Source organism: Pantherophis guttatus, chromosome 2 (genome assembly GCF_059756535.1).
Source record: "Pantherophis guttatus breed Tessera chromosome 2, ASM5975653v1, whole genome shotgun sequence".
Classification (NCBI taxonomy): Eukaryota; Metazoa; Chordata; class Lepidosauria; order Squamata; family Colubridae; genus Pantherophis; species Pantherophis guttatus.
In genome coordinates, this window is record NC_142064.1 from 255,062 (window position 1) to 280,664 (window position 25,603).

Below are 25,603 nucleotides of genomic sequence, written 5' to 3' on the forward strand. Positions count from 1 at the left end.
ATCGGATCGCATTTTTGGCCACCAGAATTGTCACCGAACCAGATGAAGGGTTTTTAGAAACCCAAAATGTCCGGTGAATTTTGCATCATGGCACCGCTGCAACACTGTCTCTCGCAGGGTCTGGGGCACATACAATTTTTCACCCTTCCAGGCCAGGCCATCCTGTTGTTTAATCAGATGTTGATTGGCTTTCACCCACCCGTCTGTTTGCAGAGCATTCCGCAGAGCTTCCTTCCATTTGGAAGGCGCTTCGACGGACCCTAGCGTCCGTCCCTCTGGTGCCCTCTCTGGTATCATGGCCTGAATCACCTCATCCCGCTTGCTATGGAACCGTGGCATACGGGAGAGGGCATCCGCTAAGAAGTTCCTACCTGCTGTGACCTGTTTCAAAGTAAAATCGAATCGTTGAAAGTACTGGGCCCACCGAACCTGTTTGGGTGACAACTTCCTGGGTGTTTGTAATGCTGTTAGATTCTTATGGTCCGTCCACACTCGAACCTCTTTTTGGTACCCTCCAGAAGGTGTTGCCAGGCCATGAGGGCCCATTTGACAGCAAATGCCTCCTTTTCCCATATAGCCTACCCTCTCTCGGTGGAAGTAAACTTTTTTGAGGTATACACGCATGGGAGTAGCTGGCCGGTTTTGTTGGGTTGCAAGAGGACTGCGCCAACCGCTACGTCACTGGCATCTACCTGTACAATAAACGGCTCCTCTTGGTTAGGGTGCTGCAATATGGGTTCTTGGGAAAACAACATTTTCAATCTTTCAAGCGCCTTCTGACATTTTTCTGTCCATAACACATGCTGACTCGGTTTTACTTTTGTAACCTGTCCTTTTGTGGTGAGAAGGTCGGTGAGGGGTAAGGCTATTCTCACAAAGTCTGGTATAAATTGCCTATAAAAATTGGCGAACCCTAGGAAACTTTGTAATTGCTTCCGTGTGACGGGGGGTTGCCAGTCTAACACCGTTTTTTACTTTGTTAGGATTCATGCCTAGCCCTCTCCTAGATATTCGATACCCCAAATAATCTAGTTCGGTGCGGTGAAACTCGCACTTAGAAACTTTAACGAAAAGTTTGGCTGCTAGAAGTTTTTGTAGGACTTGGCGGACTAGAGGCACGTGTTCTTCCATTGTATTGGTATAGATTAAGATATCATCCAGATATACCAATACTCCGCGATACAGGTGGTCATGTAATACCTCGTTAATTAACTCATAAATACCGCTGGAGCTCCTTGCAGTCCGAACGGCATCACTTGGAATTTGTAACTTCCGAGTGGGCAATTAAATGTGGTTTTCCACTCATCTCCAGCTTTCACTCGTACCCGGTAGTACGCCTCTCGCAAATCTAATTAGTAAAGATTTGGCCAGTGGACAGTGTGGCCATTAAATCTTTTATAAAGGGCAACGGGTATAACGGTTCAACGGTTACCGCATTCAGACCCCGGAAGTCCACGCATAAGCGCAGACCGCCATCTTTCTTCTCCCGGAACAACATGGGAGCAGCCATATGTGCTCGGCTAGGTGTAATGAAGCCTCGGGCCAAATTTTGGTCTATATATTTGCGCAGTTCTGCTATCTCTCTTGGGGTCATAGAATACATTCGAGGCTTGGGTAATTTAGCCCCGGGTATTAGTTCTATCACGCAATCGGTAGGCCTATGAGAGGGTAAGCCCAGCAGTCTCCCCGCCAGGGATCTGAACTCTTGCACATACTCTTAGCGGGACAGCCCTTCTGTCGTAATGACAGTAGTTCTTCGGCTTGCTGGACCCGTGACTCATCCTCAAAACGTGTTCGGAGACCCTCCAAGAACAAGCCAACATCAATTAACTCACGAGTGTGGTCGCTATGGAGGTCAGCCGCCCAATCAGCTGCCTCCCCTCACAGCCCTGTGGTGATGGCTACAACTATAGCCCATTGTGACAGATAGAGATGGCCATATAAGTCGACGTAACTAAGTACCTGATTTAGGAATATGGCCAGCCGGTCAGGGCTTCCGTCGAACGTAGCTTGGAGGGGTGGAGGTCCCCACATCCCTTGGGGAGGTCAACCCCCCGGGGCTCCCACATATGCTGGTCTGGGAGGATGGCCCTGTCCGGGTACTCTATCCGCTCGGAGCCCTTGTGGGTGTGGTTCGGTTGAGCGGGTGGTACTGGTATCCCGGACTCCCTGTTCATCTGCACTCCTCCTTCCACGATCCATCCGGTGAGGCCCCTCCCCTTCAGAGGAATGAGCACCCATGGGGGAGTCATCAGGTCGTCTAGTGGCCCTCTCGGACCGAGAGCCCAATCGCAGCTTGGGGCTAGCTAGCCGGAACCGGTGGTCTGAACCGGAGCCTCGCCAGGGGGGCACTTGCTCCTCTCCAGGAGCCCAAGGCTGCCACGATGAAGCATCTCTAAAGCTGAACTCTCCATATTTCTCCTTGATAATGTCCAGCTTAGAGGAGCCGAGGCCGGTTGAATAGCTCCAATCCCCTTCATCGTCATCCACCCACCGTCGTTCTCTCCAGCGCCGAAACGTCTCCCCCGTCAGCTCTGGAGGAGGATCTTTCCTCGTGCACCCCCCCGGTTACCGCCGGGCTGGTCCACCACTCCCTCGCGGCAGCTGGCGCGCCCATGGGTTTGGCGGCGGGGGGTTCGCTATCCCCTCCCCCTTGGCTTCGCGGAGGCTCCTTTGGACGAACTGCAGGAGCCGGGGGGTCGTCCTGGGCCGCAACGCTCACGCCGTTCTCCTTCTCCACCCGAGTTACCTTGGAGGATTTTTCTGCCAGATCCACACTTTCTGCCATTCTCGTCCCCGAAGCGAACAGAGAAACTAATGCTGATTTGAAGGTAGCGCCAACTTTCTCTCAGCTCCTTCTCCCGGGCGACTCGCAGGTAGCAAGAAAACACAACGAGACACATGCAGGGTCTTCAGTGAAGTTGGTTTAATGCTTAGCAGGAGCTCCGGAACAACGCTGAGCACTATAGTAGTTTAAAGTTGGTGCTACGAACAGCTGCTATGTAGCGCCCTTTATACATTTGCTCCACCCCTCCCTAATTTAATGGTCAGAGAGCATTCAGCTGTGACAGGCAATCACACACGCCTCTCTTCCGGGTGCCTCGTTCCTGGGAGCGCCCCGGTCACCGCCCCTCCTCCACCGTTCCCTAGCCCGTCGCCCCGGCCACAAAACCCCGATGCCACCACCACCACTTGTGAGCTTCTGTGTTCAGCATCTGGATGCAGTCCTGCGTCCTCGTTTGCTTGGTTTGCTGGGCGCAGTCTTGCGGTATCAGGTACGTGTGCCCATTTTCTTTCTCCTCCTCCCCATACCATTATTGTCGAGCGGAGGCTTGGGCTCAACATGTTGATTGCAGGGGTGGGCGCGGCGTCTTGTTCTGCTTGAAGCAGTAAAGCCTCGGATTCGGAGCTCAGTCGAACTACCAAGGAGCTCTCACCCTCCATGCCCCAGAATTACTCCTAGGGCTTTTGGGGAGCTCTACCTTTGTTCGGCTGCTCACCTTCTTCTCTTCTCCCGAGGGGAAGGTTTCCAAGCCTGCAGACAGCTGATTTGCACTGTCTTGGCGGTTTTAACGAAATTGCGGGGCTGACGGTCCGAGAGGAGCGTCTGTCAGCGCCTGCGGTGCCACTGGAAGGCCCCCTATTCACAATTTTCCATTACACCTTTTAAAATTAAAGAGCAGAACATAATAAAAAAAAATTTTTTTTAACATAGATTCTAGTATCTTGATCAGAACCATTCTATTATATTAGCACCAATTTAGTTTCCAAATAGAAGATTAATTCATTTTATATACCCATTTATAAATTCAGTTATATCTGGTTCTTTCCCAAGCCCCCTTCATTACGCCTTTTAACATCAATATCAAAACATAAGATTTTAAAAAAATATTCTAACCTCTTGGTTGATTATTTACCGTACAATTTTATCACCACACATCTTAGTTTCTATTTTTTATTTCTATTTTTTATTTCAATTTATAAATCAAAGTTCTATCCATATTTCTTAATCTCTAGACCCTTCATCAAATCTTTAAATCTTAAACTTTATCAATTTACCTTTAATTTTACATATTTCATATTACACAGCTTTATCTCAAAATCCATATCCTCCTCCATATCTCCTCCTATTGTTTGGCTGATTTCCAGCATATTTTATTTTGGCTGATTTACAGCATGTTTTATTTTGGCTGATTTCCAGCAAAGTCACCTCCATACCTCCATCCATTGTTTGGCTGATTTCCAGCATATTGTGTTTTGGCTGATTTTCAGCATAGTCTCCAAACCTCCCACTGTTATTTGGCTGATTTCCAGCATATTTTATTTTGGCTGATTTCCAGCATATTCTCCTCCAAATCTCCACCTCTTGTTTAGCTGGTATACCAGCATGCTTTCCTCCACGCCTACTTCTATTATTTTAGCTGTTTTATTTTAACTAATTCACAGCATATTACATAAGTTGCTTTTTCAACGCATTCTCCCACAATTTTTAACTCAACATTATTTTAACAGATATCTTCTCACATATTTTCTCCTGGATTGTAAATTTCCTTTAAAGTCATCTCTCTTCATATTTATTTTAAAATTCAAAAATTCATTTAAGCATTTAAAACATTTAAAAACTCATATTCTTATTCAATCATTTATAATCTTATTTCATGACCAAATTAGTATATGTGTATTTATATAATCAAGTTTAAAAGGAATGGAAGTGAAAAGTAAGAAAGGAAACAGAGAGAGAGAAGAGAGAGAGTAAAAGTAAAGAGGAAAAAAATAGCAAAAGAAGGAAAAGAAAAAAGATAACAAAAGAGAAAAAGGGAGAAGGAAAACACCTCATATCAGTATTCAGGCTTCAGATATACATTAAGCATTATATTTCCATTTTAATCAAATTATGTTATTTTTCTTATCTTGCAAGCCACTATATTCCATTTCTTCTTTTTCCAATCTGTCCAAAACTGTTCCTTTTCCATTTCAATATTATCAAAGTTAAAAGTTCTATAAAGTTTAGTTCTTTTGTATCTTCTTTTTTTTTTATTGCAAAAGTTTTACAGTTACATTTTCACCCCTTTCCCCCCCCCCAACACCCACCCCGAACTTCCCAACCTCCTTAACCCTCCCTAACCCTCCCCTCCCCCCCGGACTTCCATACAATATAGTCATATCAAGTAAAGAAACCCCCGTTAGTATAAAACTTGTATAAAACTTGAACCCCTCCCTCCCCCTTATAATTAATTTTTTTTTCCCCTCTTCATTACATTAAAATATTTCTAATACATTATTTTCACATGAAAGCTATTTGGTACTTCCTAGTTTGATATTTGTTCTGAATATATTCTATCCACTTTTTCCATTCCCATTCATAAGTCTCTTGTGAACAGTCTTTTAAATATGCTGAAATCTTCGCCATCTCTGCAAAACTGGCCATCTTCAAAGTCCATTCCTCAATAGTGGGCAAAGCTTCGTTTTTCCAATATTTACCTATCAACAATCTTGCTGCTGTTATCATATACAATATCAGTTTTGTTTCACCCAATGTAAAACCCTTAACTATACCCAATAAAAACAGTTGTGGAGAAAATTGAATTTTTTTCTTCAAAACATTCTGCATGACCCACCAAATTTTTATCCAAAAAGCCTTAACTTTCCTACAGGTCCACCAAACATGATAATATGTAGCATCTAAACAATCACATCTCCAACATTTTGGCTGAACATTAGGGTACATACACGACAACTTTTTGGGATCTAAATGCCATCTATAAAACATTTTATAGAAATTTTCCCTCAAATTCTGAGACTGTGTAAATTTAACATTCTGAACCCAGATTTTTTCCCATGTTTCCAACATCACTGGTTCATCAAAATTTTGTGCCCACTTAATCATACAATCTTTAACTAATTCAGTTTCTGAATCCCTTTCTAGCAAAACATTATAAAGCCTTTTAATATGCATTGGACCTTTCTCTTTTATATGTCTAACCAATTCTTCCTCATGCAACATAATACCAGTTTTTTGGTCCTCTTTCCATCTCGATTGTAGTTGATTATATTGTAGCCAAGTTAAATTAATCCCTTCAGCCAACAATGTCTGTAGTGTCTTCAGCTGCCATCTGCCCGCATCTGTAAAAAGAACCTCTTTGTATAAAAAACCCCCGAGTGACATTATATTTGTATTCCACAAAATATGACCAAGATCCAGCCATAGCGGTATTTTATAATCCCATTTGAATCGGTGCTTCTTCCAAACTCTCATCAAAGAATCTCTAAGTATATGGCTTTTAAATACTTTATCAACTTTGTCGTCATAAAATAAGTAAGCATGCCATCCAAATTCAAGATCAAAACTTTCTATATTCAGTATTCCGGCCTTTTTCCTTCCAAACCAATCACTTGTTAAAGTCAAAGCTGCTGCATCATAATATAGCTGTAGGTTTGGAAGTTTAAGACCTCCCCTTTCTGGAACATCTTGCATAATTTTCAATTTCACTCTTGGCTTTTTCTCGTTCCAGACAAACTTATTCACTCCAGTTTGCCACACTTTCAGTTGTTTGTCGCTTTTAAGCACCGGAATCATTTGGAACAAAAAAAGAAATCTTGGCAAAATGTTCATCTTAACTGCTGCTATTCTTCCAAGTAGAGACAGCTGCAGTTTTTTCCAAGTCTCCATGTCTTTCTGCACCTCTCGCCACAACACCTCATAATTATTTTGAAACAATTTCATGTTTAATTCTGCAACCTGAACTCCTAGATATTTTACCTTAGGTACAATCTCAAAACCTGCCCTCCTTTCAAGCTCGTGTTTATGATCTTGTGTCATGTTTTTAACTATCATTTTCGTCTTTTTTTGATTCAGTCTAAAACCTGAAACTTTACCATAGTCTTGTATAATGTCCTTCATCAGGATGGTTGATTCCATTGGTTGTGCTAGGGTAACAACCAGATCGTCTGCAAATGCCTTTATTCTGTAATCCTCTTGCCTTATCATTATACCTTTCAAAATATTAGAGTCCCGTATTGTGTTTAACAAGACTTCTAGGGTTAAAATAAATAAAAGTGGGGACAACGGACATCCCTGTCTTGTTCCTTTTTCAATTTTAAACTCTGTTGTCTTTTCCATATATGATATCATCGTCCCTTCTTTCGTTACCATGCCATTTTCTTTTATTGCTGCGCCTATTAGTTCAATTATAATTGTTCCATTTTATTTCTTCTTTCTTTCCATCAATAAAACCTCCACTAGACAGATTGGATATCTCCAGAATCAAACCTCCTTGGTTGTTGCCAAAGTAATCCAGTTTAAATAGCAAGACACATAGTTTCTCTTCCAAGCCGCAAGCAATCCACAATTGCACTTTCACTTCGTCACGGCATCTCCATTTTGTCTTTTATATAGTTATCTGCTTGTCTTTTCCCCTTGTTTTAAAAAGTTCCTGTTTATCGCCTCTTTCCTCTTTCTCTCTTCAAAGATAATCCATTCCCATTTAGAAAAAAGAAATTTTCAAAGTTTTGTAACTTTCCAAAAAAATGATCACTCAAAATCGGTCAGTAATAGCAATAATTCATTAATGGGTCTTTTCCTCCTGTAAAGTATTTTACTGGATCTTCTTGCCCCGGTAGTCGATAGCTGCTAATTAAGGTTAGGGGCACACTTGTAATTAATTTAAGCGCTGTTCCCGCCTGGGTTGGGTCTCACTTACCCGGCTTCCGAATACTTCGCTCTTTCTCTTCCTTCTTCCTCCAGCGCGATGCTTCTTCGGTTGGCCCCGGCTTCGAGGCAGCCGCCATGGCTGCTGCTCCCTCGCCGCCGGCTCAGACGGCCCATTCCTCTCGGCCGTCCAAGGGGTCCCTCTCTTTCCCCCTGTCCCTACAGGACAGGGTAGGTCCGCAGACCTGTCGGCGGTGTCTGGACAGTCGGGGTTTTGCGGGGCTTGTGAGACCCCCGCCATTTCCCCGACTGGATCGCTGCGGCGCCAACTGGAAGTCCTGATGTTTTCAATTTATTCTGATAGCTGCTTTCAATATGGCTTGTAAGACTAAGGACCTGATCAATACAGCTCCGATAAGATCTAATACCAGCCTGTTCAACCGGTATTTGTTCATTAATTTTCTGTCCGATTCTGTTAAGTAACAACCTTTCAAGTAGTTTATAACAGACACCTAACAGAGCAATGGGCGATAGTTTTCTGGCTTATTGCTTTTGGTTTTAATATGCCGATTACCTTGGTTCTTTTAAATTCTGGAGGGATCTTACTGGAAGTTAGAATATCTATATAAAATTTTGCCAGCCATTCTTTTGTGCGAGGTCCAGAATGGATGATAAATTCTGGCATTACTCCATCAAAACTAGGAGATTTTCCAGCTTTGACATTCTTCAGGGCAATGTCTATTTCAGCTGCTTGGAAGGGTCAAGCGTATTCCTGGTTAGGCAATCCCAGAGTTTTTAGATACTTTAGTTCTCTTTTCAGTAGTTTAGTATGTTTCTTATCATGGGGTACTCTAATTAAGTTGACAATTCGAGTTGCTACTTGATCTGGAGTAACCTCTTGATGTTTACGTTGAACTGGTTGGTCTCCTCCCAGTTTTCTCAGTAGGCTCCATGCCTTCCTGCTTGAGTGTTTAAAATCTAATCCAGACGTAGTTTGCTCCCATTTCTGTCTACGCGCCAGGTCCAGATTATGAAGAAGTTCATCGGCTATCTCAGCATCATCATTCTCTAAAAGTTTTTGGTACAGGTTTTCGCAAGTTTCATTCCATCCTGGGATATATTCCTTGCGGAAGCCACGTGGGATGGATTTTTTAGCCTATGACATAATTGCTCCAACAAAGCAATAGTAGCTGTTACTAATTGCCGGGATACGTCCAATTGTGTTCTCAAGGTCCATCGTGTACTTTTCCCAGTTAGCCTTCTTCAGGTTCCACCTTGGTTGAGGTATAGATCTAATAATAGGTATCTTTATTCCTGTCTTAATGATGACAGGTCTATGTTGGCTATGGGGGAACGTTGGTAGCACTTGTCGAGAGGCAGGTATAGGTTTGGTATTATCTTGTGTAACAAAACATAGGTCTGGGTTATACTCTTTCTTCCATGCAGCTGATTTAAAAGTGCGTCGATCTTTAGCATCAAAAACTAGGTATAGATTGTTCTGCTCTGCCCATTCGCAGAGAGTCTCACCGTTAGTATCGTTAAGCGTATATCTCCATTGAGTATGATGGCTATTAAAATCTCCTATGTAGATGCCCAGGTGTGGAATCCTTGGAAGAACTGTGTTAGGCCAGGAGATAGTAGGGGGCTTATAGATGTTCATGACTTGGGTATCTCCAATCTTAGTTGTGATAGTATATATGTTATCCTCACTGCTTGTTTCCAGTAGATATGCGGTTTCAATATTATTACGCACATATGTTATCAGGCCATACGTTTGATGAAAAATAGTGCCTAAGATGTCATATCCAGGTATTCTTCCTCTGCTTTTAAGCTGCTGTTCATTCTCAATGCGTGTTTCCTGGATCACAGCCAAATCAACATAGTATTCAAGTAGTAGTTTGGAGAGATGTTTGCATTTTGACCTACTACTGCCTTCGATATTAAGTTAGCATATACATATTGAACTTCTAATATTCCTAATCATTTTAGCATTACTATTTATTTCTGTTATTTCTGCTGTTTCTGCTATATATATATATATATTTGGTACTTAAAAGGTCCTTAAAAGGACCATGGGATTGTGTGTGAAGCCAGGAGATCCTCGCGGATGTCTGGCTACTAGTCCGTCTGTTACTCATTTAGCACCACCCAGGAGGCTTGAGGATTGCCACGGACGCGAGTAACTTTGCCTCCAAGACTGCACCACGCTGCATTCTGCACCAGCTGCAGCTTCTGAATACTCTTCAAGGGTAGCCCCATGTAGAGCGCATTGTTTGTTTGTTAAATTGTTATCACTAGACTGAGATGGGGGACCATATAAATTGTTAAAATAAATTATAAAGTGTGGGATGGGGTCATACTATCTCAAATAGACCCAGTGTAGAGTCGGGGGGGTCCTTCTGGACTCAGGACTCCTGCTCAAGGAGCAGATGGCCTGAAGGGCCTATGCACACTGCCTTGGTCACCTCCGTGATCTGTATGGGGCTGCCCTGCAGAAACGTCCAAAGAGGTTTTGGCTGCTGTACACAGTGCAGTGGCACAGGCACTTGGGGATGTTCCTGGGTGGGCATGTTTCAGTTTCAGTTTCAGTTTATTTAAATTTATATACCGCCCTACTCCCGAAGGACTCAGGGTGGTGAACAGCCATAAATAAAACAAATATAATATAAAATTTAAAAACAAGTTAAAAGACATATTAAATAGATTTGGCCCACTAATTAAAACACCCCTATTTTTAAGAACAGATCCGAATTAAAATTAAACAATTAAAAAGGGTTAGGCCAGCCCCACTTGATGGAATAAAAAGGTCTTGAGGGCACGGCGGAAAGTGCGCAAATCTGGGATCCTCCATATCTCTGGGGGGAGCTTGTTCCAAAGGGCAGGTGCCCCCACAGAGAAGGCTCTCTACAAGGTACAGGTGTGCTGTACCTTTGTGCCGTGAGCTTCCTTCCTTGCCAGTTTGCCTTGGTACAATTCCAGGGCCTTCCTCTGCCAGCAGAGCACATCCTAATTAACCCTCAGAATCCATTTTTACTTATAATTATTTGATTGCTTTGATTGGATTATTTATTCGGTTTTAATGGTTGGTTTTATTGCACACTGTCCAAACTTCCCTTGTATGAAATGGGAAGCCATATAAATTTGATAGCTAAAAATAAATAAATTGCCTAGATGAGAGAATAGAAGGGATGCTCTTCAAATTTGCAGATGACACAAGGCAAGGAATTTGGGGGGGGGGGGGAGCATTGTTGATAACTAAAAAGGCAGGATCAAGCCTGACACAAACCTGGGGGGAACTGCTAACACTTTAGAAGATAGACTCGAGATGATTCAGGAGGATCCTGACAGACCTGAGCATAGGGCCCTATCCAACAAGATGCAGTTGGTGAGAAAAGGAATGTCCTGCAGTTATGCAGGAAAAACCAGATGCACAGGTACAAGATAGGCATCCCCCGGCTCAGCAATGGTGAGAGGGATCTGGTGGACAACCACTTAGGTATGAGTCGGCAATGTACTGCAGCTGCCAAAAACACCAATGCAGTTCTAGGTTGCATCAACAGGCAGCATCAAAATCAGGGGAAGTGATAATACCATTTTATACTGCGCTAGTGAGGTCACATTGGGAATACTGCATTCAGTTCTGGTCACTGTAATACAAAAATGATAGTGAGACCCTAGAAACAGTGCAGAGAAGAGCAACAAAGATGATCTTGGCTCTTGTAGGCATGGTTTTAGCACAGTTTTTAATAATGTTTTAATCTTTCAACTATTTTTCACTTGTTTCTATAACTTAAAAGAGGCTAAATCGTAAGAGGCTAAACTACAATGAGCAGCTAAAGGAACTACAGGTAGGTAAGTTTAGCTTAATGAAGGGAAGGCTTAGGGGGAGACCTAATAGCTGCCTCCCAATACATGAAGGGCTGCCAGAGGGAAGAAGGGGTTGATTTATTCTCTAGGACAGGAACCCGATGGGTGGAAGTTCCTCAGAGGGAAATGGAACCTGGAAATCAGGAGGAATTTCAGCGGGAACAATTAATCAGTGGAACAGCTTGCATCCTGGAATTATGGGTCCTGGAGTTTTTTAAAGGAAAGATTGGACAACCATTTCTCCTGGATAGTAGAAGAACTTCTGCCTCAGGCAGGGGGTTGGACTAAAACAGGTGTTGGCATCCCGCGGCTCCGGAGCTGCATGCGGCTCTTTCATTCCTTTACTGCGGCTCCCTGTCGCCCTGTCATGGCAGAGGGATGAAAGAGCTGCCGCCCTGTTGCAGGGGTGACGATGGCTAGAGCCTTAGTGCGGGAGTGAAGCGCCCCTGCCTTTGCACGAAACAGCATTCCGCCTTTGTCGCGGTACATTTGCTGTTGCTGCCTCCATGGTCTGCATGTGCTCTCTCAGCGCCTTGTGTAGCACAATGAAATTTAGCACGCTTCGCAATGAAGAAGGCGGGGTCCCCTCCTCCTGGAGCCCATTACAACACGAAACCACAATGTGACCCTGTTCCACTTCCCCCTGGCAACAGCAGCGTCGTCATTGGGTCACTCTCGCCTCCTGGATGTCAGTTGCTTTTCCTGAAGAGCTGCTGGTGTTGTGATGACTTGCTTCGGCTCTCCGCCGACCAGGTGATCGTCGGCATGCTGGTCCTGAGCTCATTGGCCTCCGGATGTCAGATTCCCACCACCTACCACCAGTTCAGAGGTTCCTTCCCCCCCCCCCCACCCGGGACAGAGAGAGAAGGAGGGAAAGAGGGAGAAAGAGAGAGGAGCGCAAGGGCGGCTGGGGATGCCTCTTTCGCCCTCGGGCCCTGTTTCTTGAGGAAGGTTTGCAAGCATCGTCCAGGAATGTGGCCAGAGGAGGGGCTCCCGTCTTCCTCAAAGACTCCCAGAGCCTTAATTGGTTGGGCTGATCATGGCTTGTGGCTAAGCTCTTAACACCCGAGCAGAGCCCTGGCAAGCTGAAGCTGGGGGTCTGGAGGAGGCAGCCTTTGGTTCCATAAGGCTGTGGCTGCCCTGGGTAGGGCAGAGTGTGCCAGCCCCATATCCTGCACAGTGGCCTCGGAAGCGGTCCAGGAGCCCCATTTGCCCCACAGGGACATCAGGAAGGGCAGCATAAACATGTGGAGCAGCCAGGACGGTCAGCTGGGACTCGCTCTAGGTGAAAAGGAGGGACTGCAGGCAGGATCTCTGCACCGACAGTCCTCAGATGATCGGACAAGGAATACGAATGAAAATCAGACGCAAAACACTTTTAGCCCTGTTGAACTCATGCGGAATTCATTAAAGACATTATGCAGTTACACACATTGCAGTCATTAAAAGTTCATGTTTCTCAACATTTCTATGTAATACAGTCATTCTGAAATTATATTTCCATTCAGTTTGAAGGGTCTGCCGTAGTCACCAAAAGTTTTTCAGGAAGCAAAACCCTTGAAAAAATGTATTGCCTGGTGATGAAGCAAGCAGTAGCCGGGCCAAAACCCTAGCCCCCACCCCTTCCGAGGGGTTCCTCTGCTTTCCTGAGCAGTTTGGCTGGCAGCCTGACCTCTGCTCGAGAGTCCTGACTGACCCAGGGTTCAAGCAGGGAAGGCAGACTCCCAAGGGGGCCTGGGAGGAACTCGCCAGCGGAGCCAGAGTCCCCAGACACTCCCCACTGGATGGGGCCAAACAGAGGCCGGCCAGCTGCAGCACCAGGGCTGTAGGAGAGAATAATTCCACAAGAAACAAGGGTTTTGAGGCATCGTCAGCGCAAAAGGTACCTGCTCATTAGAGGGCTTTGTGAACTGAATGGCCCAGTGCCCTCCCCATGCCCAGTTCTCTCCTGGCACCCTGGGAGCATCCAAGGCTGCCTCAGAAATTTCAAAGGGGGATTGCTGCAAGGGTAGAACAGAGTATGGGCACTGTAGTCCCGGAAGAGGAGAGGAGGAGGAGGCGGCATGAAACTTAGGTAGAAAACAGTGTTTTCCTTGCCCTCTAAAGGTTTTCTTTTCACTGGAGTCTAGCAGGTGACCCGCCCAATGGCCTGGCCCTGGCATTCGCTTGCATTCCTCTCCTCTTCCTTTCTTCCAGTGAGATTCTGGCCTGGGCCAGTGCTCAGATCCACTGCCAGTTGCATACCAGTGAGAGCCGGGTTGCTTTGCCACCTTCACAAGATACCAGCTATGATGCCCAAGCAGAAAACGAGACTGTCTTTGTGCCCAACAGAGGTAAGTTGCATCTCAAGGAAGAAGCCTCTTGGGAAGGGAGGGTCTCTGCTGGGGTTGGTGCCCTTGCCTGACCCCAGAGGGTCGAAGTGGGACCCCTGGGACTGGGAGAAGGAGGCCCTTGCCGGTCTTCCAAGCGAGGTATGGCACACTGAAGACTACCCCGAAAACGGTGGTCACAATCGTGGCACGTGAGGCACAGAAGCAGTGAGTGGACCACCGTTTCCTTGGAGCCTCTCTGGATAAGGAGAGGACGGGAGATCACCACCTGTGCATGGGCTTCAGATGACTGCTCCTCACCAGGAAGCTGCAGGAGGAGTGGCTTTCTGTGGCTTTGAGCACTGGGAGACAAAGGGATCAGCCCTTTTGTTCACAGCTGCCTCAGAGACTTTGAAAGGACACGGAATTTGCAAACTCCACTTGCTAATTACTTTGGAAATTGCTCATTAACTCCTTATAAGCTATTAAAGACTTTTGGACCTTGAGCTTTCCTTCAATCCTGAATAAAATAATAATAATCATAAGGTTAAGAATAAAGATTTTGATCATAGAAGATAATACACAGACTAAGGATCCAGAAAAAATTGGAATACTGAAACTTCTACAGTTAAATTTTTCCAGTAATTCTAAAGAACTGTTACTCATGGGAAATAGATTTTATCTTGGTTTTTACAAGACCAAACAAAATAATTTCATTATTTCAAAGGAAGAGAAGTGTGATATTGTGACAATACACAATACTTTGAATGAACTAAAGATTTAAGACTCTTAAAAGTAAAAGGAAGAAATATAATTTGATCAAGGTTACAACAAAATAGAGGCAGTCTTCCACTTATGACCATTAGTTCCAGTGATTGGTCAAAATTGCAACTGTGCTGAAAATAAAGGACCCAAGCAAGGCCTTTGTCCACAGACGGGCGGTCACAGGGGCCGGATTTGGGTGCTTGGCAGCCTCCCACCTCCCTCCCTCCGCCCGCCTGCCTTCCCCCAATCTGTGCACTTTGGGTCTCCCTGTCAGAGGCAGTGGTGTGTGTGTGTGTGTGTGTGTGTGTGTCCCCAGACCTTCCTCCCATTCCCCTAACCCCAGTTGCCCTGTGCCCACAGGATCGGCTGCCCTCCCATTCCCCTCACCCCCGGCTGCTCCAGGTCCGCCTGAGGCAGGACCTGGAGAAGGAGGAGGATGGAAACAGGAGGAGCCGTTCTCATGATCCGTGGGAAGCCCTGATCCCCCTGCACCCTCCAGATCATGCGATGGGGCTTCCCAAAGATTGGAAGAACCGGATCCCACATAGAGAACATCCTGAGGCGGCCTCGGGAGGAAAGCCTCACTCAGCCAGGCGCTCCCTCACATAGGCCAGGCGCGCCTGAGCAGGAGAAGCCTGGCAGGGGAAGAGCAGCAGACTATTGTGGAGGCTGTGGAGCACAGGCTGGTGGGGGCTGGTCTGCTGGCAGTGGGTCTAGAGGTGGCATTTCTTGGGGGCAGGACTGTGGGGCTGAAGGCAAAGCCTGGGGCCGGGAGTGGCTGGCTGTTGAAGATGCCCGGCCTCTACTTTGACAACCCCCCCTCCCCCTGCAGCACTGCCACCGATGCCAATCCACAGGGCAGCCCAAAGGGCATAGGAAGGTAAGTAGGTGGGAGCAGCTGCAGATCATACGTGCTGCTAGGCAGGGTGAGGGCTGAGTCTCCCAGGGGCAGCTATGGCTTTGCATTGCAGCCCCTCCCTCCCACCCCCCCGGGTTGTGCACACAGCCTGTGCCGGGCCTCCCCCACCTCCCCGAGGCACCCCAACAATCCTTACCTGGGATTCTGCCCTCTTAATGGGCCACAATTCTTGCATAACCACAACCGGAAGAGCCAGGATTGCGGTTGAGCAAGTGGCCACATGGCATCTTGCTTAATGACTGTTTTGTTCAGCGACGGAGATCACAGTCCGATTTGCACTCATATGTCGAGGTTACCTGTACGTTGTTACTTCTGATAATCCTTCGTAGGCTTGTTGCTTCCCCCAGGACCCGAGAAGGAGGGTTATGTAGATTACAAGAGAAGGGTCTGGGGTGCAGAGGGCCTTCAGGGGGATAGAGGGGTGGCTAAATTTGTTTGTGCTTGTAATGAAGGTTGGAAGCCATTTCATTATTTTTTTCTCTTTATTCTTTTTTTTTTCCTTGTATTTTTTTCTCCTTCATTTAAGTCTAGTTCGTATTAGATTTCACTATTATAACCAAACTTCTTAATAAAAGTTATATTTAAAAAAAAAAAAAAGGAAGAGGAAGGCCTTGCTGTGGGCTAGTGACATGCGTTGTCTTGCAGGCGAGCGGGGTCAGTGCATCCTGTCGACACCCCCAAAGATCCTCTTCTGTGACTTGAGGCTGGATCCCGGCGAGTCCAAGAGCTGTGAGCGCTGCCCTCCCTTCCCTGTGGCTTGCACAGAAGGGTGAGGTGGGTGGGTGGTCACACCATAGCTGCAGGAGGGGCTGAGAGCAGAATGGGAGCAGCTGGGACCCGCCATGCCCTTCCCGCCTGGAGGAAATCGGTTTCCCTTCCTGCCCCAGAGCTCCTGCCCCCATCTTGGCTGGCCTGGCTCAGCGGCCCCCTCCCTCTGCCCCCAGACTCCTACTGCGAGACACTACCGGTGGACGGCCCACCCTCCTTCCGTGGGCAGACGGTGAAGTACGTCTACAAGCTGACCATCGGCTGCCAACGGGTGAACTCAGCCATCAAGCTGCTCCGTGTCCCCTTCCGAGTGATGGTGCTGCAGGGTAAGCCCCCCTCGGCCTCCGCCTGCCCGGGACTCCAGCCTGCCAGGCCTCTGACTTTGTTTCCCTGTCTCCCCAGGGCTCAGAGACTACCCATTCCCTCAGGATGAGGCTGTGGCCCCCTCCAACCCCTTCTTGGAGGAGGAAGAGGGAGGTATGAAGAACTCCTCCCGCCTGGCGGACCTGGCCACAGAGCTCCTGACTGTCGCGACTTCACGGCGGAGTTTGCGTGAGTCCCCCATCTCTCCGGACGATCGTCCCTTGCAGCCCCCACCAAAACCCATCATGGCCTCAGCACTTCCTCCCTGCTCCCATTGTGCCCAGTGGTTTCTTTGGAAGAAGGCCTCCGAGAGTCCGGCAGCCCCTTTCTGACCCCGGCAGCCAGTGCGAGGCTGAGCACAGCAGGCCTCGTCTATCATGGCGTCAACCCCACTTCTGACCGTCCATCCTGGGGGCCTCCATCAGCCTCGGGAGGCAGCTCCCTACGGGGCCCTGCAGCCTAGGCGGCTCCCCTCTCCGTATAAGCACCTGCTGGGTCATTTGGGGCCTGTGCTGGGCCACAGAGCCTCCCCCCACCAATCTTAGGGCAGCTCTCTCCGTCCTCAGATTTGTTCAACATCAGCAGTGCCCAGGGCCGAGTGGCCACCTTCTGCATCTTCAAGACCGTCTACAAGATTGGGGAGGATGTGGTGGGGACTTTCAGCTTCTCTGAGGGGGATACGCCGTGCCTGCAGGTGAGGGGAGCAGGGGCCTCCCAGAGGGCTGCGTAGACGGGGGGGAGGCACCTTTGGTGACAGGCTGCTGTCCCCACCAGTACCTGGTGAGTTTGCAGACAGAGGAGCGGGTCCAGCAGGCCTTCCAGCGCCACAGGGGCCAGGCTGCCTCCTACAGCACCCACGCCCGGCACCAGGAGTCCTGCCTGCACACAGCTCGGACCAGCTTCAGCCTGCCCATCCCACTCAGCTCAGCCCCGGGATTCAGCACCAACGTTGGTGAGCCTGTGGGGTTAGAGCTCCCAAAGCAGCCCTGGTCTTCTGGGGGAGCCCTCCCAGGGGCCCCCTTTCCCCTCTGGCTGCTCTGGAGCTGGGGCAACAGCGGAGGGGGGGGCAGGGATACTGTGAGTAGACCTGCCTGGCTCCCTTTGCCCTGAATGCCTGCCTGCCTGCGTTCCACAGTGTCCCTCCAGTGGAGGCTCCACTTTGAGTTTGTCACTCTGCGGGACGTGGCTGAGGCGCACGTGGCTCCCAAGGACAAATCGGAAGCTGCCAGCTGGACAGGAGTGGAGCAGATGGATGTGGACACTTTCAGCTGGGACTTGCCCATCAAGGTGCTGCCGACCAGTCCCCTGCTGGCCACCTCTGTCTCCCAGCTGCCCAGCTGCAGTGTTCTCTCCATCTGAACAGAAGCACTTGCGGGAGAGGAGCTGGGGCCCCTGGAAGCCTCCTTCTGACACTTCCTGAAGCCCGGGACTCTTCCACCTCCGGAGGGCCAGGCTGTTGGCAGTCAAGGCCGGCAAGACCTGCCCCGTCCTGGCTGGGGTGTTTTCCTTCCCCATGCAGACCCAGTGAAGCCCTCACCCTGCCCTTTTGCCTTATGAAACAGCTCCAAGGCTGAAAGGGGACGGGGCTCTTTTCTGCTCTTCCACCCCACCCAGCGGTCTGTTTTGTGTCTGTCAATAAACAGTTCACCAACTCCTGGCCCCTTTGTGTGTCCATGGCACTGCCCCAGGATACAGGGGAGCAGGCAGGAGGCCCACCCTTTTTGCAGGCCTGCCTGGAGGAGGAGCCCTGCCCTTCTATCTGGAAGCCCCATTCCCAGAGCAGGAGCCCAGGACAGTCCCTGGCCGCTGCCCTCTCCTACCACCCACCTGGCAACTAGGACTGGGGAACAGTAGCGCAGCTGAGGGCAGCTGCTGGTTCTTCAGCCTCCTGCAAACACACGCTGAACCTGCGACTCTTGTGGCACCTGTCTGGCCGAGTTCTTGCCCCTAGGAAAAAGCTTTAGTTTCTTCCCTTGTGGAAATCCAGGTGAAATGTCACACACACCCATGCCTGAGCTATTCTCTCTGGTGCCCGAAGGCACTGTGCAAAAACTTGCGCAGTGAGCTCCTCGGCTGCATTTGCGGTGCATGGAGTTAGGTGAGGATTTGCCTTGGTTTGGATTTCTTTACTACATCTCTCCCCCTCTCCCCCCCCCCGCCCATCTGGGCTTTGCCTTGTAGAGGAGCCGCTGAGGGGCAGGGTCCCAGGAGGGGGGCATGACTGGCTTTTGGGATTAATGGGTTCCATTTCATTCCTGGCAACCTGGGAAGAGGTTTCTCCAATCGGGCCCCCTCCCCTCCTTCCCATTACTGGTTGGCTGAGACCAGAGGAGCAAAGGGTCCCCACACCCTGATCCCAGCAGTCCCTCCTGCCGGAGGGCGCACTAGGGCAGGTCCCGTAGTTCTGGTGGGCAGAACTCTAGTGGAGCTGTGATGGGCTCCATTCCGAAGCAGCTGGCTTTTCCCTTGGGGGCTTTGGCTGGTAGACGAACCCCACCAGGTCTTTGTGGGGTTCAGTCCCTGCTAACCTGGATGATGCTTTGGAATTTGTGGGGGGGGGCTGCTTGGTTCATTGGGGGGTCTCAAGGGAAAGCAGTTCAGTCAGCCCACTGCCGCTCCTGGACCTTTACCCGCTCGGCTCCCTTCCAAGGTCCTGCAGCAACTCAGGTTTCAGAGATCATTTATAATGCCTCTCCATTCCCTCCCCCATCTGAAAAGATTGGACCATTTAGTCGCGCCGGAAGGGCCCTGGGTTTAAGGTCTGAACCCCGTTCTGCCTTGTGTCGTGCTTTGTGTGTTTCTCCAAGGACATAGCCGAGCCCTTCGCATCTTCTAACCAAATCATATTTTGATCAGTGAAGAGTTTGGCTTTTCTTACAGCCCTTAAATTACTCTGTAGACTCAGTTACTTCATGTTACCTTCTTAGGAAAGAAATTTTAGTATAAGTGTGACTTTCCTTGTGTATTTAATTGAACAATCACTAAATAAATGGAAGTAACACTGTGGAGTTGTGTCTTGCTAGCATCTCGCCACAAGGCTCTGTGGAGGCAGAACGTGGTCCGTGCCCGTTTGGGGAATGATAATTATTACATTTATTGGCTTGGTTTGATTTTCACAGATGCATCCAAAATCTGACTTCTCCGCTTGCTTTTGGGGTGGAAAGAACAGATGAGATCCTCCCTCTGCAAGAGGCTTCATAACTGCCAGGTTGACCATGGGCTGCCCTTTCTTTCTTTCTTGTATCTTGTAACCTCTCCAGAAGAGGTAAGAAGAGCCAGGAAAGGGAGTCCAGGAACCCCGAAGGAGGAGCCGAGGTGGGGGTGATGGGAGGTGGGGGGCTTGGGCTTGGGCTTGGCGGGGTTGGGCAAAGAAGGGAAAAAGGGGGACGTGGAAGCCAGTGTGAATGGAGGGAGTGCAGTTTCTTTTCATCTGGGGAGCCGGTCCAGAGTGATGCTGTAGTTAGAGAGAAGGCCTGGATAAAGAGAGAGGAGATCATGACCTCTAAGCAATAGGGAGGGAAGCCCAAAAAACCAGGAAGGCACAAGCAAACATCTCAGAAAGAGATTCCCCTGCTCCAGAGGAGAATAAGGAACAGAGGAGGGGAAGTAGAATCAAACTTGCAAGATCCTGTTACTGTGGGTCCTGCCAAGTACCTTTAATAAGGAGCCAAGCCTAAGCGTGAAAGCCACTGAGAGGTTGCCTCACCTCCATCATGGGCCCTCCAGAGATCATCCACGAGGGCAGCCAAGGCTTTCTCCGTAACCCAGACTGAAAAGAGTCCCAATCACACACTGCATCTGGGGCTTCTGCGCCTGAGCACCGCCCACCCCACCCTCAACAGCTCCTACCCCGATATCTCCTTCATGCTCAATTATCTCCTGTTGTCAATCTGTTCTCAGCATCTGGATAGGATGCCATTCAAAGGCGACCTTTTCAGTGCAGCTGGGGACCCTTCCAAATTTGGGGAGCCCCTCCTCTCCTTGGGGTGGCTGCATGTCAGGTGAGCCCGGGGCAATGGTGGGTTACTCCTGGTTCACCCCAGTTCGGGCAAACCGGTAGTGGTGGTGGTGGGAGGCTTCACCCACCCGCCCAGATGTCATCAAAAATGCTCTGTGCATGCGCAGAAGTGCCACGTGCTCACAAAGCAATAACCAATAGCAAACCGGTAGCACCGGGATTTAAAACCCACTACTGGCCCGGGGGTCTTCTCCCACTGCAGGCCAGAGCCAAGAAACGTCAACGCTGCTGAGGACTCTCGCTCTCTTCCTGCAATGGCCCTTTACGGCTGAGGTGGCCCTTCCATCTCCATTTCTCTGCGAGGCTTCTGGCAGAGGGAAGGGCTGAGAGCTGCACAGAAATGCCCCCCACTCCCCACTTCCTCTCAGCAACCCCCTCTTGTCAACTGTGATTTACTTCCTCCCCCTCTCTGGAATTCTTCTCTGGTGCTCAGAATCTAACCCCAACTCCGCCACCCCCAAATCCCACCGTCCTTCCCTGACCATTGCAAGGAAAAGCCTGGGGGAGATGGGGGAGGAGAAGAGTTAAGGCAGGGGTGAAATCCAGCAGGTTCTGACAGGTTCTGGAGAACTGTTAGTGGAAATTTTGAGTAGTTCGGAGAACCGGCAAATACCACCTCTGGCTGGCCCCAGAGTGGGGTGGGAATGGAAATTTTGCAGTATCCTTCCCCTGCCACGCCCACCACGCCACAACCACAGAACCGGTAGTAAAAAAAAATTGGATTTCACCACTGAGTTAAGGGGTCTGGCAAAGTGAGTTAGGGAACAAGAGGGGGGAGGTTATGGGTTGGTTTCTGAATGTTCTGTTACCAGGCTAAGTAACATCTTCAGCAGACCAGTACTTATAGACTTGGCTTACCTCTTGGTTACCTGGAACAGGTTGCTTATGAAACTTCGCTTAAGTAGGCCCCGCTCTTCTGGCCAGCATTATCCTATGACTTTGGCCAATGGCTAATAGTTCTTCTCGGTAATTGTTTCCAGTCCTCTCAGACACCCGTTTTGCCTTCTGAGAAGTCAAAAGGGGGCAGGGGAGGAATGGAGCAGTTTCAGATAAATGGAGAGGTAAGGAATGTGGCCTTGCAACATCTAACTCACAGCAGCCCATTGTACGTTTTTAATCAGGACATTCCCCTTGCAACCCCTGAAACTCGAGGTGCAAATATTTCTCCTAGCTAAAAGGATTGTTCTTTGTAGATAACAGAAGGGCAGGGAGCGAGCGGAGGCCCATGGCAAGAAGCAAATAATGGAGGCTCCCTGCAGCCTTTGTTAGACACTCCCTGCAGAGAAAGAGGGGCACCCGGATTTATATAGGAGAAAATGATGCCAAGGAGGGGGAGGGGTCCTTTGGAAGAGCCCCCCTTTCAGCAGGGAAGGCCTTTAACAAGCACCGCAGGGAGCCTTGGCTGCTGGCTTCGGGCCCTGCCTTTGGATTCCACAGTAGAAAATGTCATTTATAATAAGAGGATGATAAACCATCCGCTCCAGGCCTTTTCCTTGTTTTCATCTTTTTTACAGCTTCACAAACCTACATTATTTAGGGAAAGTTCATTAACTGATTCTATTTTTTATTTATTTGTTTCTTTTTATGCCGCCTATATAAGGTAACTCTATGATAAATTTTGTTTCTTTAACTATTCATCAACCTTTGCCAGAGAAACTTCTCTTTTGTATCATTTATAGTAATTGATAAAATATTATTTACATAAATTATCTGTTATTATATTTTCATCTTGTAATTGTAACAATATTTTTTCTGTTTTCTTTCTTCAGTTTATATGCCAACCATTTCCCTGGCTTATTTGCAAATCCAAGATTATTTTGTTTCCCATAGTTCATATTTACATTTTACATTTCCCTTCATGTTAACTTGGACAATTGCTACTGTAGTGAAATAATTTGTTGTGAAATAATTATCTTTACTGGGGATGTCTTTCATTTTTCTTTCATTTTTATCTCATCTAAAATTGTTTGTGTTTTCTCTTGTTCTGGGATTTGTTTGTTTTTTGAGTTTGTTATAATAGAACATAATATATATAACTGAGGGAAATGGGCAATTAAGAAATAGGAAATATATATAAGATCTTTAAGATCTTTATTGATTGATTGATTGATTGATTGATTAGCCCTTGGGCCATATCAAAGTGCAAAGTTCCAGAAACAAATTATTACTAAAATTTGATAAATGCAATTTAAAATGGAATTGGAATAAAATACAGTAATTTGAGATATAAATAAAATATGATAACATATTACTAGATTAGTAATACTAATCCGTAGGCAGTCCTGGGGTGTGTCTGGGGTGTGTCTGCTTTGAACAGAGAAGTTCCCCTCGGAATGGTGGTCTAACTGCTGAGCTCTGGCTATCCCAAGTCTAAAAGGAAGGAGAGAAATTGGGGTGAGTTCAGAAGAAGCTAGCCAAATGACCTGGATATGGTCGGCCTGCAGTTGAGATGATTCTCTCTTGGCCCAGAAAGCAGGCCCAGGGCCATTAAGTTCAAACCCAAGGAAGGAGGTTCAGGCTAGACACCAGGTAAGGTAAAGGCCCCCTATGGCATCTAATGGGGGCTGGGGCTCGGAAGCAGCTTGTTATCCCAGAAGAATCTGAGGAAGATAGGGTTGGTGGGCAACGGAGGGGTTTTTCCCCTTTGTACGCATACCAACCTCCTTCCTCCTACCCCCTCCTAGGACTTTGTTTGCCAAATAAAGGGCCTGTTATCCGCCCTGACTGAAGGAGTCCGCCCCCTTCTCCACCCCTTTTTCCCTCCTTCCCCTTCCCTTCTTTTTTCTCTTTCATCGGGACTGACTAGGATACGATCTGGAGTATAAGACTTTGCCAAGGATTTCTGTCCTTGCCCCTGGCGTGACTCACGGATTGACTGACTGATACACTATCTTCCTCTGACCATGGGTCAGTTAATTGATGCAACTGCTGAGGGGTTCTTTATTACATCAGGACTTTCACCACTGGGAGAAGTACTTTTCGATCTATGACCCTTTGAGGGTCCCGCCGTGAGAGGGCGGACTGGACGCTGTTCCCATTGGCTGAAATTGTCAGAACCCTCCTACTGTCGTGGGAGGACAGTAGAGATACCAATGGTACATCATTGAACAATATGGCCCCATGATACATCTTGAGACCCCTGATTAAGTTCCCTTCCTCCATCGCTACACTGGGAGATGTACACGACTGCGGATTTGCTTGCGCTGTGAGATTCCCCCCTCTCGCAGATGTGGCCCTCATCGTTATCGAGGGCCCACCTCAATGACGGGCTTTGGGACCCAGAGAGGTGGCATGTGAAAACTAGGGAGTTGAGGGCTTTTTATCAAATTTTTTAGTTAAATTTTTAAGGGGTCTCAGGGAGGGGGAGGGTCAAATTAGAACTCAGGTTGTGGGTTTGGGGGAAAACCCACAAGGGGGAGGGTCGGGGTCGGGTCTGGCTGCGAAGCACGGTGGGGGGGATGGGCCCGGGATCGAGGGGGGGGTTAGAGCTCATCCGGATAGTGTTTTGAATATCAATGCTGTGGGTGGGAGGGGTAGATATGGCGGGAGCAGGGGGCCATATCGTGTTAGGGGAGCGCGCACTCGCTTACGAGCGATGACGTGCTCCGGCCCCCAAAGCTCCACCCGTTTTCCAGGTTGCACAAACCCTCAGGGCCCGGGCCTTCGGCTGATGCTGTGCAATGCCAGGTCCGTAGTAAATAAAGCCCCCCTCATTTGTGATCTTATTCAGGAGGGGGGTGCGGACCTGGCAGGTGTTACGGAGACCTGGTTGGGCCATGAGGGGGGGGTTCCCCTCATTGAAATGTGCCCTCCAGGTTTCCTTGCCTTCCATCAGCCGAGGTCACGGGAGGGGCGGGGGGGTAGCAGTTATCATTAAGGAAGGTCTGAAACCGAGGGAGGCCACTGTCCCTCAGACGACCGGCTGTGAATCCCTCCTCGTGAAATGGGGCCACGGGGTTCAGATGGGTTTTCTGATCACGTACCTGGCTCCCTGCCACGTGGCAGCAGCCCTGCCCGAGCTACTCAACGTCATCGCCGCGGTGGCGATTGATACCCCCAGGCTTATGGTCATGGGGGATTTCAACCTACCGTCCGTGGGCGAGGCGTCTGAGGTGGCTCGGGAGTTCATGGCTTCCATGACAACTATGGACCTGACCCAGTTAATTCATGGCCCTACTCACACGGGGGGAAACACGCTGGATCTGGTTTTTGTCTCTGGACAGTGGTTGAGTGATCTCGAGATAGGGGATATAGTCACCAAGCCCTTGTCATGGTCTGATCACTCTCTCCTTCGTCTCGACCTTCGAACCGCTACACCCCGCCGCAGGGAGGCGGAGCCGGTAAGATGGTTCCGCCCCAGGTGCCTGATGGAACCTGATAGGTTCCAGATGGAGCTTGGGCCATTCCCTGAGGCTCTGGCACATGCCCCGACTGGAGACCTAGTGGCCGCCTAGGATAGGGCGGCCGCTGGAGCTCTGGACCAGGTCGTGCCTTTGCGGCCTCTGACCCGGCGCCGATCTCATTTAGCTCCTCGGTTTACCGAGGAGCTGAGGGAGTTGAAGCGCCGGAAAAGACGCCTAGAGAGTAGTTGGAGGGCCAGCCGTTCTGAATCTGACCGGACACTGGTAAGATCTCATATTAGGAATTACCTAGTGGCGATAAAAGCAGCGAAATGTAGCTATTTTGCTGCTCTTATTGCGTCATCAGATAATCGCCCGGCCGCCCTGTTTAGGGTGACCCGCTCCCTGCTCCACCAGGAAGCGCGGGAGGACCCCTTGGAGGGAAGAACCGAGGATTTTGTTCAATATCTGTATGACAAAATCACTCAGATTCGGGAAGATCTGGACTCCGACTGGGTAGTCTCAGGGGCAGGTCTTGAGAATGTTATCTGGGATCAGTTTGATCCTGTGACCCCTGAGGACGTGGACAGGATTCTGGGTAGACTG

At 48.5% G+C, this 25,603-nt stretch overlaps 1 protein-coding gene across 2 annotated transcripts in view; it reads left to right on the plus strand.

Annotated features, from left to right (window-relative positions):
* The window catches only part of RGP1 (RGP1 partner of RAB6A GEF complex), a 32,630-nt gene extending 12,985 nt beyond the window's left edge, over positions 1 to 19,645 (plus strand). Inside the window, exons 2-8 of one of the 2 annotated variants that reach the window (XM_034441882.3) lie at positions 13,712 to 13,848; positions 16,154 to 16,237; positions 16,453 to 16,602; positions 16,679 to 16,828; positions 17,206 to 17,333; positions 17,414 to 17,591; positions 17,775 to 19,645. In XM_034441882.3, coding sequence (XP_034297773.2) covers positions 13,712 to 13,848; positions 16,154 to 16,237; positions 16,453 to 16,602; positions 16,679 to 16,828; positions 17,206 to 17,333; positions 17,414 to 17,591; positions 17,775 to 17,998 — 1,051 coding nt within the window. In that variant the 3' untranslated portion in view covers positions 17,999 to 19,645. The remainder of the gene's footprint in view (positions 1 to 13,711; positions 13,849 to 16,153; positions 16,238 to 16,452; positions 16,603 to 16,678; positions 16,829 to 17,205; positions 17,334 to 17,413; positions 17,592 to 17,774) is intronic. The other variant, XM_034441883.3, reaches the window with a different exon arrangement.
* Positions 19,646 to 25,603: the final 5,958 nt, after the last annotated feature.